At 45.0% G+C, this 17,195-nt stretch overlaps 1 protein-coding gene across 1 annotated transcript in view; it reads left to right on the forward strand.

Annotated features, from left to right (window-relative positions):
* Positions 1-17,195, forward strand: part of abch1 (ATP-binding cassette, sub-family H, member 1) — a 95,529-nt gene that overhangs the window by 48,481 nt on the left and 29,853 nt on the right. Inside the window, exons 12-18 of the mRNA XM_072581566.1 lie at positions 695-791; positions 1,224-1,392; positions 3,288-3,388; positions 4,921-4,991; positions 13,673-13,722; positions 13,815-13,871; positions 16,839-16,909. Of these exons, the coding sequence (XP_072437667.1) occupies positions 695-791; positions 1,224-1,392; positions 3,288-3,388; positions 4,921-4,991; positions 13,673-13,722; positions 13,815-13,871; positions 16,839-16,909 (616 nt within the window). The remainder of the gene's footprint in view (positions 1-694; positions 792-1,223; positions 1,393-3,287; positions 3,389-4,920; positions 4,992-13,672; positions 13,723-13,814; positions 13,872-16,838; positions 16,910-17,195) is intronic.

Below are 17,195 nucleotides of genomic sequence, written 5' to 3' on the forward strand. Positions count from 1 at the left end.
GTGCCCGTGTGTGTGTGTATGTGTGCCCGTGTGTATGTGTGCCCCTGTGTATGTGTGCCCATGTGTGTGTGTGCCCGTGTGTATGTGTGCCCGTGTGTATGTGTGCCCGTGTGTGTGTGTGCCCGTGTGTGTGTGTGCCCGTGTGTGTGTGTGCCCGTGTGTCTGTGTGCCCGTGTGTGTGTGTGCCCGTGTGTATGTGTGCCCGTGTGTCTGTGTGCCCGTGTGTCTGTGTGCCCGTATGTGTGTGTGCCCGTGTGTGTGTGTGCCCGTGTGTATGTGTGCCCGTGTGTATGTGTGCCCGTGTGTATGTGTGCCCGTGTGTATGTGTGCCCGTGTGTGTGTATACAAGGCTTTAGAGGGGAGTTGGAGCTTGAATGAGGTGGGTTATATGTTGATAGTTCAGGTTTGGTTACTGTGGTCGTTCTTGTGAAGTACAGAAACTTGGTGCATGTTCATTCTCAGCCTGGGTCTGTGCTGCAGATCAATTTGGAATTTTCTCCCTTTGATAAAATTTTCAACTTCCTGGAATGACTCTGGGAATTGTGAGTCTAATTCCCAGCACAGACTCCCCTAGTTAGGGGTGAAATCGTCATCATGGTAAATTATCCCGGGTGTAACTTTTCTCATCTCTTATTTTCAGGAAAGTTTGGTGTGAAGGTTTGGGTCTGATTTCTTTTCATGTGTTGATTTCTAGTGAGCTGCCGGCAGTGGGTGAAAAGCCTGGTTCCTAAATGGAGGAATATCATGGCTTTAATCATTAAAACGTTCACCAGAATCCGGAGGATGCCTGGGTAGGTTTTGCTGTTGTTCTTTAAGCAGTTCTTTGTTGAACAAGATTTGTGAAAGAATCATTCGTATGTTCTGTAATTAATCACATTCATTTCAAACTGACTTTGTATTTAAAAGTCCAAGAGAAAATTGTTATGTGAGATGTGAGCAGGGGATAGTGAGTTTAAACAGACAAGGTAAAGGGAGGAATAAGGGACCAGGAGAATATTGAAGGTGTGGTTTTAGAGACATACAGAATCAGTGGATACTGTATACACCAGCAGCAGCTCATGGACAACCTGTACAATCTGAGCAAAACAATGACCAGGTTCAATTCACCAATGAACCACACTATCCAATTATCCTGTATAAGATTTGTCAACAATTTGGAAGGTTCATTTCAATTGTCTGTTTTTGCTGAGCATCATCTTTTGTTGCCCCCCCCCTCCCCCCAGGTTTCTTGCTTTCCAGTTCCTGCTGCCAGTCTTACAGATCTCCCTGATCTGTCTCTGCATTGGACACACTCCTGAGAAGCTGCCTGTTGCCGTGGTGAACAATGATACAGGACGACCCTCCCTGAGCCAGACCTTCCTGCTGCAGTTCGACAACGAAACAATTGTCCAGGTCATTTTCATTCTCACAACAGAAATGGGACGTTCGGCCCAACTGCTCTCTGCTGGTATTGCTACTCCACTCAATTCCTTTCCCATCCTCTTGGCATCTCCTCCTCCTCTCCCCACCTCGTGGGCTCACCCAGTGTCTGTACAATGGCCCTCCACATTCTCCTCACTCTCTGGGGAAGGGAGTTTTGCCTGAATTCCCCAATTGGATCTAGTAGCAATGAACGTGTATGGATGAAGGGTGAAGCAGAGTAGGCCATTTGTCTCACTCACACACACACACACACACACACACACACACACACACACACCCTCCACCTGCCCGGCCTGCTCCACCACTCAATAAGATCTTGCCTATAACAAAACAGAAATCGCGGGAGAAACTCAGCAGGTCTGGCAGCATCTGTGGGAAGAAAGCAGAGTTAATTTTTTTGTTGATCTCAGCTTTCCATTTCAGCCTACCCCAACAACCACTGAGCCCTGTGTCAGTCAAACACCTGACCCCACCCCCCCTCTACTGTTGCCTGATGAACATAATTCCACAGCCTCACATCCCTCTGAGCGAAAGTATTTCTCCTCATCTCTGTCATAGATGGGAGACCCTTACTTTGAAACTGGATCCCCTGGTTCTGGGCTTTGCTACTAAGGGAAATATCCTTTCAGTGACTATACTGTAAAGGCCCCTCAGGGGCTTATAGGTTTCAATAAGGACACCTCTCATTCTTTGAAATGGTCAGCCACCTCCACCAAGGAATTACATTGAGTCAACATTCTCTTACATCTTTTCTTAAATAAGGAGACCGAACCTCCCACAAGCATGGTCTCCTCGATGCACTGTGTAACTGTACTACAAATTCCCTGCTTTCATGTTCCATTCCAGTTACAACCAGCAGCAACCTTCCATTTGCCTCCCCACTATGGGCTATCACTGCAGACTAATGTTTTCAGATTGACCCTGAGCACAGAGTCCCACAATCTCTCTCTCCCTTCCATTTACAAAATAAACTACTTCTCCACTCTTCCCACCAAAGTGGATACCTTTATGTTTCTTCCACCACACACTCCATTTAGCAAGATGCTAAAACTGATGATGGCAACTTAAGAAGTTCCTGAAGAAGGGCTCATGCCCGAAATGTCGACTCTCCTGCTCCTTGGATGCTGCCTGACCTGCTGCGATTTTCCAGCAACACATTTTCTGATGAAAACTTAAGCCCAATTTCATTGACCAAAACAGGGACAATGACAGAGTGGACACTGAGTGGCCGGGGAACCTGGGAGGAGTGGGAGAAAGGGTAGGTGGGGGGCAGTAGCAATAACTGGGGTGAGGGGTAAGGGGGGGGGTGATCATTTTTCATTGAGATAAATAGAAGCTATTTCACTCTGAGGATTGTGAATCTTGAGTGTATGAAAGGCTCATCAGGTTCTGAGAGATTATCCATTAGATAGCAAGAACGATCATACACTGTGAGCCCGAGACCTAGACCCTCCAGTCTGAGGGATAGAATCTCTCAACATCAACCCCAGCAAACCCTCAAAGAATTTGATCCATTTTAATAAAGCTGTTCCTTCCAGGAGCAGGAAGCAATCCAAATTCTCAGATTCCATATAAAGGGGTTTATTTTCGACTGATCTCTCCTTTTTGGGAAAGGTTGAGCCCTGTTGTTAAACATGGAAATATAATGATAAAGGTCACATGGTCTAAGGTTAACATATTGACATGGATAGAGATTGAGAAAAACAAATAAGTTCACCAGAGAAATGTTGTTACATATTCCATAATTTGACTTTATATCACAATGGAGTTACTTTGTTTGTTTTGTGTCAACATCAATGGTCTGTATTAGTCACCTCAAGGTCTCGCTTTCACGTGTGTAACTGGCTGTTTGGTTTATCTTCCAGGTTAATGTGAACCAGTTAGAGGCCATTCAGGGAATAAAAGATGGGAAATACTGGGCTGCTCTAGGCTTCGGAACAAACTTCACTCAAGACCTTCTTTTAAGGTAAAATGCAATTGATAAATGTTGGCTTATTTTGAAAAACAACATTGAATGGCCTTCTTGTGTTAATCTGTAGGATGTGGATATTGCTGGCAAGGTGTGTAATGTTGCTCATTCCTAATTGTCCCTTGAGACATTGTTGGTGAGCCACTTTCTTGAACATAACTCCATGCCTCAACTGCCCTCTGAAATGGCCAAGTAAGAGTCACCACGTTGCCGTGGGTCTGGAGTCACATCTAGGCCAGATCAGGTAAGGATAGCAGTTTCCTTCCCTGAAGGACTTGAGAGAACCAGATGGGATTTTATGACAATGTAATTTCACAGGCACCATCACTGAGACTTGATTTTATTTTGGCATGCGAAGTTTCTAAGATTGTTATGTTTTGGGACTATCTCCTTAATTTAGGGTAAAATGGAAGAACCAAGTGTATATTGTGACTTGTTTTGAATACATTCTGACTTAGGTTGGGATGGGGATGGGTCAAAGCGCTGGTTTCCATACTGAGAGGAAACTGCAAAGTACTCATACCTGGAACAGAGACCAGGCCAGCAGTACCCATAGTGGATGGTCTGTCAGTTTCCAAGTCCCCAGGAGCTGTTGTAGCGCAAGGCAGTTACAATTTCAACTATCAATATAATTGTAAGGTAGGATTGAGTTGAGAGTTGATTGAGTTTCGAGGATAATGAATCAGTATTTCTCCCTGGATACAAAGCCCATGTCATTCCTGTTGCCATGGAAGGGGCATTAGGAAGGAACAAGCCATGGAGAGTTCTTGTTGGATCATTGTTTTTAAAGTTTTCTTTAAAAATAGCTGAACCTCACAGAAAGGATCAGTCTGCCAGACTTCGAGAGACGGAAGAGAGATAGAGGGAGCCAGGTCTGTATTATTCACCAGATAGAATGCAGGATGGAAGGTCGTGGTTTGAAGTAAGACTGGAAGATTTACCCCTAGCTTTGACTGGAAAGAGGGATTTCCAGATAGCCCGCTGTGTGAAGTCAGGCAGGGATTAAACGCGATATGACTAGAATCTTTAAAAAAACAGAAGCAAACCATCAGGAACTGACAATACCATTGAAGTGGTTTCTACCCACTTAAGGCACTGAAGGTGATGATTTGTCAATTTTAAATGTTAAATGCGGGTCTTTTGTGCAGTCTAAGGAATAAGTTCCATCTGGAATAGTATTTAGATAATGTTGCTTTAAGTCTATTTGTCACAGTAAAAGACTTAGAACCTGAAATGTTGTCTGATACTTACAGTTGGTCACATTAATTGAGATATCATTTTAAGAAAAATATCAGTCTGTTTAGTAATCATAACAATTTCAGGTTTATTTTATCAACTCCGTTTAAATTTGAGATCTGCCTTGGTGCGATTTGAACACGTCACAAAGTGCAGCCATTTAGGTTATTAACCCAGTAACATATAATCATTGCGCTATCATTTGTGATGTATCGTCGTGCAATCAAAATACATCAAACACCATTCTGTCCTTGTCTTTCTGCAGTAATACACAAAGTCTTATTTCCTTTTAGGGCAACTGAGAAGGTAGTGGATGAAAGAATAATTGATGGGGGTTCAGTCCATGTCTGGCTAGATATGACCAGTAAGTTTATGATCTCACTCTCATTGTATACTGTGGCAAATGGGAATGTTTGACCTGTGTTGTAGAAATGTAGTTCATGGCTCATGTTGTATTTGAGAGGTAATGGTTAGTTCGGGGAAGATTATTGTTGTGGAGGTAAGTTGCCACTGCCAACTGCCACTAGACGAGTCAGAACTTCGACTAAAATCTGATGTGATACTTCAGACTTTTTATCTTCTCTTTTTAATGATGTGGTGTTTCACAAAAGCACAAAGACACAATCCTGCAATTTTGGTTTTAACAATAAAACAGGCGTTTATTGCACAAATGAAAAGAAACTAAGTGATTTTTATATCACACTTGTTTAAAGATTTCAAAGCACACAGTCAGCAATAATCCCATGAATTCCAACAGCATATCTTTAGTGTACTCCAACACCAGAGAGAGTTCACCGCTCAATCACACCAAGGATCTGACTTAGCTTTGGCTTTAGAGAATCTGATTGCCTCTTCCTTGAGCTTTCATGTAACTGAGCACAGATTTTCTCAGCTTCAAATAACCTCCTCAGGGTTTTAATTAAAGACGTCTGCTTTGGAAAGTTTAAATGAAACTCCTTGCACTAAAGTAATCGATTTCTCAACAGTTTGACACTACCTCAAGAGTACTCATTCACCTTCAGCCAAACTTTCTGCAATCCTGCCAGACTGAAACCCAAATACTTTCTTCAAACTCTTGGTGTTTCCCTTCCTGAAAGAAGAAAGCACAATCTCTGACCTTCAAAACTAAAATTCTAACTGTTTACTTTTTTGTTCATACAATCTCTCCTGATGTAGGCAAATTCCATTAGTCTCCAAGAACTATCTGAGGAAGGGTCACTGGACCCGAAACATTAACTCTGATTTTTCTCCACCGATGCTGCCAGACCTACTGAGCTTTTCCAGCAATTTCCGTTTTTGTTTCTGATTTTCAGCATCTGCAGTCCTTTCGGTTTTTAATTAACTATCTCTCACAGACTGGTTTTAAAAAGAAATCACCATGGTTACTGAATTATTTAAAAGTTAATCATTAACCCTCTACACAAGTTGACATCTGTCCTCTGTCAACTATACAATAAAGTCCACTGTTCTCCTTGGCTCTGCAATGTGCTGCTTGGTGTCTCAACATCAACAGAGATGGCTGACCTGAAACTACCTACATAATGCTTCAAATAAAAAATAATAATTCAAAATAGGGACACTAATCTCGCTAAGACCACATGCACACTTTAGGCTAACGATACATGTGTTTCAGTTATTGCTATCAAATATCATGGCGCCTTGTGACAAAAATAAAGGAAATTGCAATTTCAAGAACTTTAATGTGAATGGAGAGTGTTGAAGGCACTTGACAAAGAGAGAATAAATAAAGAAATTTGAGTGGAACTCAATGTCAAGCAGAATCCACTGAGAAGGTAAAGAGCACTCAGAAAATTATAGAAGGCAATGAGAATGGAGAATGGAATACTGACACCAAAGTGATGTGACTCACAGAAAACTCTGGCATTTCAGAGGCTGCTCTTCCCTTGGGAGAACGATCCCATGAAAGCCAGGTCAGACAGAGTGTGAATGACAGGAGGTTGCTCTGGGGAAAGCTGAAAGCTTAAAGTGGACATTGACAACATGGGTCCAGCACTGACTGCAGTTTGTGGTTTTAATCGTGACATTACCTTATTCACAAGCAGCTTTGTGGGAGGACTTTGATAAGCAGGACTTCAAATGGAGTAATCTCCGGATCACTCCCAGTGCCATGCTGTAGTGACAATCAGAACAAGAGGATCAAGCAGACGGATGTGTGGCTGGAGAGAAGAGACACGCCATGGGTTTTTTTTTAACTCCTGAGAGGTTAGGATCCTTCCTGGGGGAGGTGGGTGGGTCACATCTGAACAGGAATGAGATTAAGAGTAGTTTTGGAAAAGAATGTGGATAGGCCATGAATAAAATAAACTAGAACAGTTTCTCAATGATGAAAAGCTAATCTTATTAAACTAAGACAGGACTTGGTTCAAACAGACTGGGAGTCACTCGAAGCAGACATAACCATTGTTAGAACAGTGGGATGTGTTCAAAGACGAAATATTGACAGTACAGGGGAACATCCTCCTGTAAAGACAAAGGGGAGAGGGGTCCAAAACCCAAGGAAACCTGGACAGGATTCCGAAAAAGGGAGAAACTAATGGCAGATACTGAGGACTCAATACAGCAGTGACCCGAGGGGGGGTTGAAAACATGGATGGGGCGCATTTAAAATGAAAAACACAAAAGCAAAGAAAATGAATGAGAGAGCATTGGTGTGTAGATTACAGGAAATCCCAAAGGTGTTTCTTAAGTATTTACAGGGTAAGAGAATAATTAGGGAAAAGGTAGGACCCATTAGGGAATTACGTGTGTGTGTGTGTGTGTGTGTGTGTGTGTGTGTGTGTGTGTGTGTGTGTGTGTGTGTAGGGGGTGTTTGTGAGTACGTAGAGGACATGAGCACAGACCTCAATGAATACTTCACAGGAATCATCACAATAGAAAAGGGCGGCACAGATATGGACATCGGGGTAGGAGACTGTCGGTGGCATAGTGGTTAGCACTGCTGCCTCACAGCGCCATGGACCCGGGTTCATTTCCCACCTCAGGCGACTGACTGTGTGGAGTTTGCACATTCTCCCCGTGTCTGTGTGGGCTTCCTCCGGGTGCTCCGGTTTCCTCCCACAGTCCAAAAATGTGCAGGTTAGGTGAATTGGTCATACTAAATTGCCCCTAGTGTTAGGTAAGGGGTAAATGTAGGGGAATGGGTTATTCTTTGGAGGGTCGGTGTGGACTTGTTGGGCCGAAGGGCCTGTTTCCACACCGTAGGGAATCTGATCCAATCAGAAGATATTAAGAGAGAGAGTGATGGTCCCAGCAACTGTGAAAATGGATAAATCCAGGTGGGATGAATCCCTGCCTGTTGAGGGTCATGAGGGAGGAAATATCAGGGACCATGTCAGGAATTTTCAAATCTATTGTGATTACAGGTAAGATGCTAGAAGATTGGAGAACTGCTAACATTATCCCATGATTAAAGAGGGATGCAGAGATAGGTTAGGAATTTGTTGAACTGAATTGAGTTGAATTAGGACAAAGACAGAAAGATTCTTGTTTGGCACAGAATCTGGGGCTATCGAGGATAAGTGGGAATGTGGCATTGGAAACACAAACGGAGCAGCCGCAGTCTCGTTCACAGAGTCGCAGAATTGCTACCGAGCCATTGTGCCGCTTCCCCATATCCCCTCACCCCATTTCCCCATATCCCCTCACCCCATTTCCCCATATCCCCACACCCCATTTCCCCGTATCCCCACACCCCATTTCCCCATAACCCCACACCCTATTTCCCCATATCCCCACACCCCATTTCCCCATATCACCACACCCTTTTTCCCCATATCACCACACCCTTTTTCCCCATATCCCCACACCCCATTTCCCCGTATCCCCACACCCCATTTCCCCATATCCCCACACCCCATTTCCCCATATCCCCACACCCAATTTCTGAATATCCCCACACCCCATTTCCCCATATCCCCGCACCCCAATTCTCCATATCCCCGCACCCCAATTCCCCATATCCCCACACCCCAATTCCCCATATCCCCGCACCCCAATTCTCCATATCCCTGCACCCCAATTCCCCATATCCCCGCACCCCAATTCCCCATATCCCCACACCCCATTTCCCCATATCCCCACACCCCAATTCCCCATATCCCCGCACCCCAATTCCCCATATCCCCGCACCCCAATTCCCCATATCCCCACACCCCAATTCCCCAAATCCCCACACCCCAATTCCCCATATCCCCACACCCCATTTCCCCATATCCCCACACCCCAATTCCCCATAACCCCACACCCCAATTCCCCATATCCCCTCACCCCAATTCCCCATATCCCCACACCCCATTTCCCCATATCCCCACACCCCATTTCCCCGTATCCCCACACCCCATTTCCCCATAACCCCGCACCCCAATTCTCCATATCCCCGCACCCCAATTCTCCATATCCCTGCACCCCAATTCCCCATATCCCCGCACCCCAATTCTCCATATCCCCGCACCCCAATTCCCCATATCCCCACACCCCAATTCCCCATATCCCCGCACCCCAATTCTCCATATCCCTGCACCCCAATTCCCCATATCCCCGCACCCCAATTCCCCATATCCCCACACCCCATTTCCCCATATCCCCACACCCCAATTCCCCATATCCCCGCACCCCAATTCCCCATATCCCCGCACCCCAATTCCCCATATCCCCACACCCCAATTCCCCAAATCCCCACACCCCAATTCCCCATATCCCCACACCCCATTTCCCCATATCCCCACACCCCAATTCCCCATAACCCCACACCCCAATTCCCCATATCCCCTCACCCCAATTCCCCATATCCCCACACCCCAATTCCCCATATCCCCTCACCCCATTTCCCCATATCCCCACACCCCAATTCTTCCCAAATAACCATTCCAGACACTAACTACTCGCTGGGTGAAAAGCTCTTTCCTCACGTTCCCTTGCTTCATTTGTACACCACTTTCAGTTTCTGTGCTCTCGTTCCTGTTCCTCTGAAGAGCAGGAACTGTTTTTCCCTTTCTCCATTGTCCAGGCTGCTCCTGATTCTGGGGAAGGGGCTGAGGAGGCAGGTCTCACCCCTAATTCCCATGTTCATATCAAACTGTGCACCGTTCTCTCAAATTGGGATTACAATCACTCCGCAATCGAGAATACTTTTCGATTCTGTCCCAAACTAAACCAGAAGTTGCTGGAAAGGTTTAGCAGGTCTGGCAGCTTCTGTAAAGAGAACTCAAAGTTAGTATTTCAGGTCTAGTGACCTTCCCTCAGAAATGTAAGCTCTTCCAGCAACTTCTGTTTTTGTTTCTGATTTACAGCATCTGCAGTTCTTTCAGTTTTCAGTTCTGTCTGTCTGGACTGAATCCCATTTCCTTATTAACCTCAATACTGTGCTGGGAAATAACCTAACAGATCTGGGGCTCACCTTCTCTGAGCCTCTGCTCCAGGTCTGGGAGGGTTCCTGAGACAACATTTGATTCTAGGGCTGCTGCCCTCCAGCCAGCAGTTCAAGAAGGCAGCTCCCCCCACCATCTCATGGGCAACCAGAGACAGGTAATAATTACAGACCCTGCCAGTGCCACCCAGGACCCAGGAACAACTCACAAACATGTCAGACTATCACCTGATGAAGGAGCGTCGCTCCAAAAGCTAGTGTGTTTCCAATTAAACCTGTTGGACTATAACCTGGTGTTGTGTGATTTTTAACTTTCTACACCCCAGTCCAACACCAGCATCTCCAAATCATGTCAGACTGGCATCATCTATTCCTGCCCCAGGCTGGGCAATGCTCAGAGAGAGAGAGACATTGACAGTTGTGGTTGGCTGTTGATGTTGATGACTCGCCAGTAAGGTTTCTCAATGAACCAGCTGTCAGAAGGAACCATCAGCTGTGATTAGTTGGGTGTTTATCTCGTTTAGACAGTTTGAGATGACGGGGACCTCGTTCACAGAGGCTGCTCTGAGCTCTGCCAGTCTTTCAGCTGATGCTGGGATTTAGTGGCACAGCCTGCCTTCACATTAATATATAAAGGCCAAGAATATAAAGGAGGATCGTAAAAGCTTGATTAGGTATGTGAAAGGGAAAAAAAATGGTGAAGACTAAACTTGGGCCCTTGAAGACAGAAACAAGGGAATATATTACAGGGAACAAAGAAATGGCAGAAGAGTTGAATTGGTACTTCAGATCTGTGTTCACTGGGGAAGACACAAGCAATCTCCCTGAGGTAACAGTGGCTGAAGGACCTGAACTTAAGGGACTTTATATTTGCCAGGAATTGGTGTTGGAGAGACTGTTAGGTCTGAAGGTTGATAAGTCCCCGGGGCCTGATGGTCTATATCCCAGGGTACTGAAGGAGGTGGCTCGAGAAATCGTGGATGCATTGGTGATTATTTTCCAGAGTTCGATAGATTCGGGATCAGTTCCTGCGGATTGGAGGGTGGCTAACATTATACCACTTTTTAAGAAAGGTGGGAGAAAGAAAGCAGGAAATTATAGACCAGTTAGTCTGACCTCAGTGGTGGGAAAGATGCTGGAGTCTATTATAAAAGATGAAATTACAACACATCTGGATAGTAGTAACAGGATAGGTCAGAGTCAGCATGGATTTATGAAGGGGAAATCATGCTTGACTAATCTACTGGAATTTTTTGAGGATGTAACTCTGAAGATGGATGAGGGAGATCCAGTAGATGTAGTGTACCTGGACTTTCAGAAAGCTTTTGATAAAGTCCTACATAGGAGGTTAGTGAGCAAAATTAGGGTGCATGGTATTGGGGGCAAAGTACTAACTTGGATTGAAAGTTGGTTGGCTGATAGGAAACAAAGAATAGTGATAAACGGCTCCATTTCAGAATGACAGGCAGTGACCAGTGGGGTACCGCAGGGATCAGTGCTGGGACCGCAGCTTTTTACAATATATATTAATGATATAGAAGATGGTATTAGTAATAACATTAGCAAATTTGCTGATGATACTAAGCCGGGTGGCAGGGTGAAATGTGAGGAGGATGTTAGGAGATTACAGGGTGACCTGGACAAGTTAGGTGAGTGGTCAGATGCATGGCAGATGCAGTTTAATGTGGATAAATGTATGGTTATCCACTTTGGTGGCAAGAACAGGAAGGCAGATTACTACCTAAATGGAATTAATTTAGGTAAAGAGGCAGTACAAAGATATCTGGGTGTTCTTGTACACCAGTCAATGAAGGTAAGCATGCAGGTACAGTAGGTAGTGAAGAAGGCTAATAGCATGCTGGCCTTCATAACAAGAGGGATTGAGTATAGAAGCAAAGAGGTTCTTCTGCAGCTGTACAGGGCCCTGGTGAGACCACACCTGGAGTACTGTGTGCAGTTCTGGTCTCCAAATTTTCGGAAAGACATTCTGGCTATTGAGGGAGTGCAGCGTAGGTTCACAAGGTCAATTCCTGGAATGGCGGGACTACCTTACGCTGAAAGACTGGAGCGACTGGGCTTGTATACCCTTGAGTTTAGAAGACTGAGAGGGGATCTGATTGAGACGTATAAGATTATTAAAGGATTGGACACTTTGGAGGCAGGAAACATGTTTCCGCTGATGGGTGAGTGCCGAACCAGAGGGCACAACTTAAAAATACGGGGTAGACCATTTAGGACAGAGATGAGGAGAAACTTCTTCACCCAGAGAGTGGTGGCTGTGTGGAATGCTCTGCCCCAGAGGGCAGTGGAGGCCCAGTCTCTGGATTCATTTAAGAAAGAGTTGGATAGAGCTTTCAAGGATCGTGGAATCAAGGGTTATAGAGATAAGGCAGGAACAGGATACTGATTAAGGATGATCAGCCATGATCACATTGAATGGTGGTGCAGGCTCGAAGGGCAGAATGGCCTACTCCTGCACCTATTGTCTATTGTCTCCTGTCTAAAGCTGCAAACATCCAATTCAGTCACCCCCCCGGTCACTGACCCATCCATCATGGAACTTGTTTTTATTTCCTCCCAGGCATGGCTAAGGCTAGTATTTAATACCCAATCCTCAGTGGTCCTTGGGAAGGTGTGAGTGAGCTCCTTCTGGAATGAGAACCTTGCCTGACCATTTCAGAGGGAGTCGGCAAAACTGAGGACTGCAGATGCTGGAAACCAGAGTTTAGATCAGGGTGGTGCTGGAAAAGCACAGCAGGTCAGGCAGCATCCGAGGAGCAGGAAAATCGATGTTTCGGGCAAAAGCCCTTCATCAGGAAGCCCATTTCAGAGGCAGTGCTGTGGTATGGGTCTGGGCACAGACCGACGGCAGATTTGCTTCTCTATAGAAACTGAATGCCCTACCTTTGGAATGGATCATTACAGATCCCAGGATATTGGTCAGAAACTGCAGTTATTTCTCTTTCTGATTTTAGTGTATTGCGTTGTTTTTTTCACTCAGCCTTGTGACAATGTCATGACAAATTCACATAGCTCCCACCCTCTCGGATCCAAGAAGTGGCCGTATGTCAGAGTTAGGAGGTCTTCTTGAAGAGCAGTTCCTTTCAGGAAGGTCCACGAGTGGGTGTGTTAGTGAGACTCAGTAAGGCACCAGTTTACAGCAACTTCTTGTGGTTCTAGATTGGCTTTAATGTTGGAGCTGATCCCAGGACACCTTGATAAGTTGACCCCAGATCACATCAGGAAACATGAGGACAGCTGGGGTGGATTTGAAAAAGTGCCTTCACTTAAAAGAGAGGTTTTTGGGAGGAGTTTGATAGGGTAAGGACCCAACCAGTGAAAGGAGTGGCAGGGTCCCCCTAATTCAGCAATCACCTCAGCCTGACCCAGACACACACGCACACACACGATACACCTTTAACCAAGCGTTTGGTCACCTTGTATCTCCTGATGTCAGATTGGATTTGCTGCAGAAGGTGAGCAATGGCCTAAGATCCTTCAGTCTGTTCAAGGCACTACAGAAATGCAAGATTTTTAAAAATGTTGTTTGATTAAAAGATGAAATGTGTCCTATTAATTTAATAGTTTTCTACTTCTGTTTGAGAAAGCAGTTGTCATTGAAATAGAATTAATCTGTTGATGTGTTGATTTATGTTTAGACCAAGAAATTGCATTCACTATCAAAGTCAAGCTGCAAGAAGCTTTTGAGGTAATTTTAGAAAAACCATCCCTAAGTTATCACACTTCCCAGCACCTGGTTTGCTCCACACTTTACGTTGTCTGTCTGACCTTTTACCTTAGGGGTTTGTTAAGGTGGTCCTGGGAAAGGCTTCATATCTGTTCTCTCCTCCAGTGAAGGTAAGGAACATAATTTGTCATTGAATAGAGACATAGAGAAATAGAGATGTACAGCATGGAAACAGTCCAACCCGTCCCTGCCGATCAGATATCCCAACCCAATCTAGTCCCACCTACCAGCACCCGGCCCATATCCCTCCAAACCCTTCCTATTCATATACCCATCCAAATGCCTCTTAAATGTTGTAATTGTACCAGCCTCCATCACATCCTCTGGCAGCTCGCTCCATACACGTACCACCCTCTGTGTGAAAAAGTTGCCCCTTAGGTCTCTTTTATATCTTTCCCCTCTCACCCTAAACCTGTGCCCTCTAGTCCTGGGCTCCCCGACCCTAGTGAAAAGACTTTGCCAATCAACCACACCGTCCTGTGGCCCAACATTTCAACTCCCCCTCCCACTCTGCCGAGGACATGGAGGTCCTGGGCCTCCTTCACCGCCGCTCCCTCACCACCAGACGCCTGGAGGAAGAACGCCTCATCTTCCGCCTAGGAACACTTCAACCCCAGGTATCAATGTGAACTTCAACAGTTTCCTCATTTCCCCTTCCCCCACCTCACCTCAGTTCCAAACTTCCAGCTCAGCACTGTCCCCATGACTTGTCCTACCTGCCTAGCTTCTTTTCCACCTATCCACTCCCCCCTCCCCCCGCCCCTGACCTATCACCTTCATCTCCTCCCCCACTCACCCATTGTACTCTATGCTACTTTCTCCCCACCCCCACCCTCCTCTAGCTTATCTCTCCACCCTTCAGGCTCACTGCCTTTATTCCTGATGAAGGGCTTTTGCCCAAAACGTCGATTTTACTGCCTCTCGGATGCTGCCTGAACTGCTGTGCTCTCCCAGCACCACTAATCCAGGAAAAGACTTTGTCTATTTATCCTATCCATGCCCCTCATAATTTTATAAACCTCTATAAGTTCACCCCCTCAGCCTCTGACGCTCCAGGGAAAACAGTCCCAGCCTGTTCAGCCTCTCCCTATAGCTCAAATCCTCCAACCCTGGCAACATCCTTGTCAATCTTTTTGAACCCTTTCAAGTTTCACAACATCTTTCCAATAGGAAGGAGACCAGAACTGCACACAATATTCCAACAGTCCTGTACAGCTGTAACATGACCTCCCAACTCCTGTACTCAGTACTCTGACCAATAAAGGAAAGCATACCAAATGCCTTCTTCACTATCCTATCTACCTGCGACTCCACTTTCAAGGAGCTATGAACCTGCACTCCAAGGTCTCTTTATTCAGCAACACTCAATACTTGCTATTATTTAACTATGGCCGAAACAAGTCTCAGATGGAAGATAAATAAGAATGAACTCTCACTGTTTAATGATGCTGTGGTCCCTGAATTGCAAATTTTATATTTTAGCCCATAGGAGCAGGTGCAGGCCATTCAGCCCATCGAATTTGTTCTCCCATTCAATGAGATCATAGCTGATCTGATCATCCTCAACTCCATTTTCCTGCCTTTTCCACATAATCCTCGATTCCCCTTCCCAATTAAAAATCTGTGTCTCTCAGCCTTGTATCCTGGAAATGGATTTCCATAGCCATCAATTCCACATGAAACTGGGAGATGGGAGAACTGTATCCATTGATACTCTCCTGCTAACTCCAATGCAACCAAAGGGAGAGCTTAGTGCTGGTCACTTCCATCTGATGCTGTTCTCGCGATGTTTGCTGGTCAGTATTTCCCCGGTCACCACATACTGGCCATTGTTTTTGTGAGAGCCAATGGCAGTCACATGACCCCTCAGTTTCTCTCCTGCCCTATTCCTAGAACATGATGTCCCAAGATCAGAAGATGTCCTGAGGTCAAGAGGTACTCTGCCTTTACTGGTGGTTTGAGTCTGTCTGTATGGGGAGTTATTACTCTGTTCTTACTGGTGGTTTGAGTCTGTCTGTATGGGGAGTTATTACTCTGCTCTTACTGGTGGTTTGAGTCTGTCTGTATGGGGAGTTATTACTCTGCTCTTACTGGTGGTTTGAGTCTGTCTGTATGGGGAGTTATTACTCTGCTCTTACTGGTGGTTTGAGTCTGTCTGTATGGGGAGTTATTACTCTGCTCTTACTGGTGGTTTGAGTCTGTCTGTATGGGGAGTTATTACTCTGCTCTTACTGGTGGTTTGAGTCTGTCTGTATGGGGAGTTATTACTCTGCTCTTACTGGTGGTTTGAGTCTGTCTGTATGGGGAGTTATTACTCTGCTCTTACTGGTGGTTTGAGTCTGTCTGTATGGGGAGTTATTACTCTGCTCTTACTGGTGGTTTGAGTCTGTCTGTATGGGGAGTTATTACTCTGCTCTTACTGGTGGTTTGAGTCTGTCTGTATGGGGAGTTATTACTCTGCTCTTACTGGTGGTTTGAGTCTGTCTGTATGGGGAGTTATTACTCTGCTCTTACTGGTGGTTTGAGTCTGTCTGTATGGGGAGTTATTACTCTGCTCTTACTGGTGGTTATAACTCAGTCCTTACCAGTGGTTAGTTTTCTGTTTTTACAGATTATTTGGTCTCTCTTTCATTTGGTCTCTCTTTCATTTGGTCTCTCTTTCATTCTTGGCCCAGGGCACTGTGTCCAATGGTGATTCCATGAATGTTGTACAGTTTAAATCCACAGTCAGCACAGGCCTTCAGCTCAATTGGAGCATTCTCTCTCTTATTACTGTCAACAACTCAGAGCACCACAGGGAGGGCTACAGTATTAGCCACATTCGGATTTCTGACACAGAGACTAAACCTAGTGTGTAAATAATCCCTTTCCAATCCCTCTCAGCATTGTACATTCCACAATACGAGAGGATCCTTGTTGGAGACAGTAAGGTTTTTTCTGATGTTAGGAAAATGAGTTATTATTTGGGCACTTGTAAAGCACATTGGATTTGAAGCTCAGAGTTCAATATGAGGTCGTGAGGTAATGAGTGATTTATAAATAAATATGTTATTAATAACTACATTGTTTTGTTGTAGTTTGAAGAGCCAATCTGTGGGAATAAACATCCCGATTTTACAACATTTATAGTTCCTGGGACGATCTTAAGGTGAAGTATAAAATAGATCTTGTTAATACAACCCAATTTACAACGAAAGTTACATTTCTGCAAGAGAACACCTGAATATTCTCACACTGTCTAACACTCCGACAGTCAACAACTTTTCATAACCTCACAACAAATCAATGGGGTACGAATTCAATCAATTAATAAATAATAATTTCCTTGATTTAGTAGCTGACTGAATCAGTTTGCGACCTGAATACTTCACTCCAGAACAAGGGTGTTGTATTTGGGAAGAGATTACAATCTTTCGCTTCTGCGTTGTCATTTC

Source organism: Chiloscyllium punctatum, chromosome 11, assembly GCF_047496795.1.
Source record: "Chiloscyllium punctatum isolate Juve2018m chromosome 11, sChiPun1.3, whole genome shotgun sequence".
Taxonomy (NCBI): Eukaryota; Metazoa; Chordata; class Chondrichthyes; order Orectolobiformes; family Hemiscylliidae; genus Chiloscyllium; species Chiloscyllium punctatum.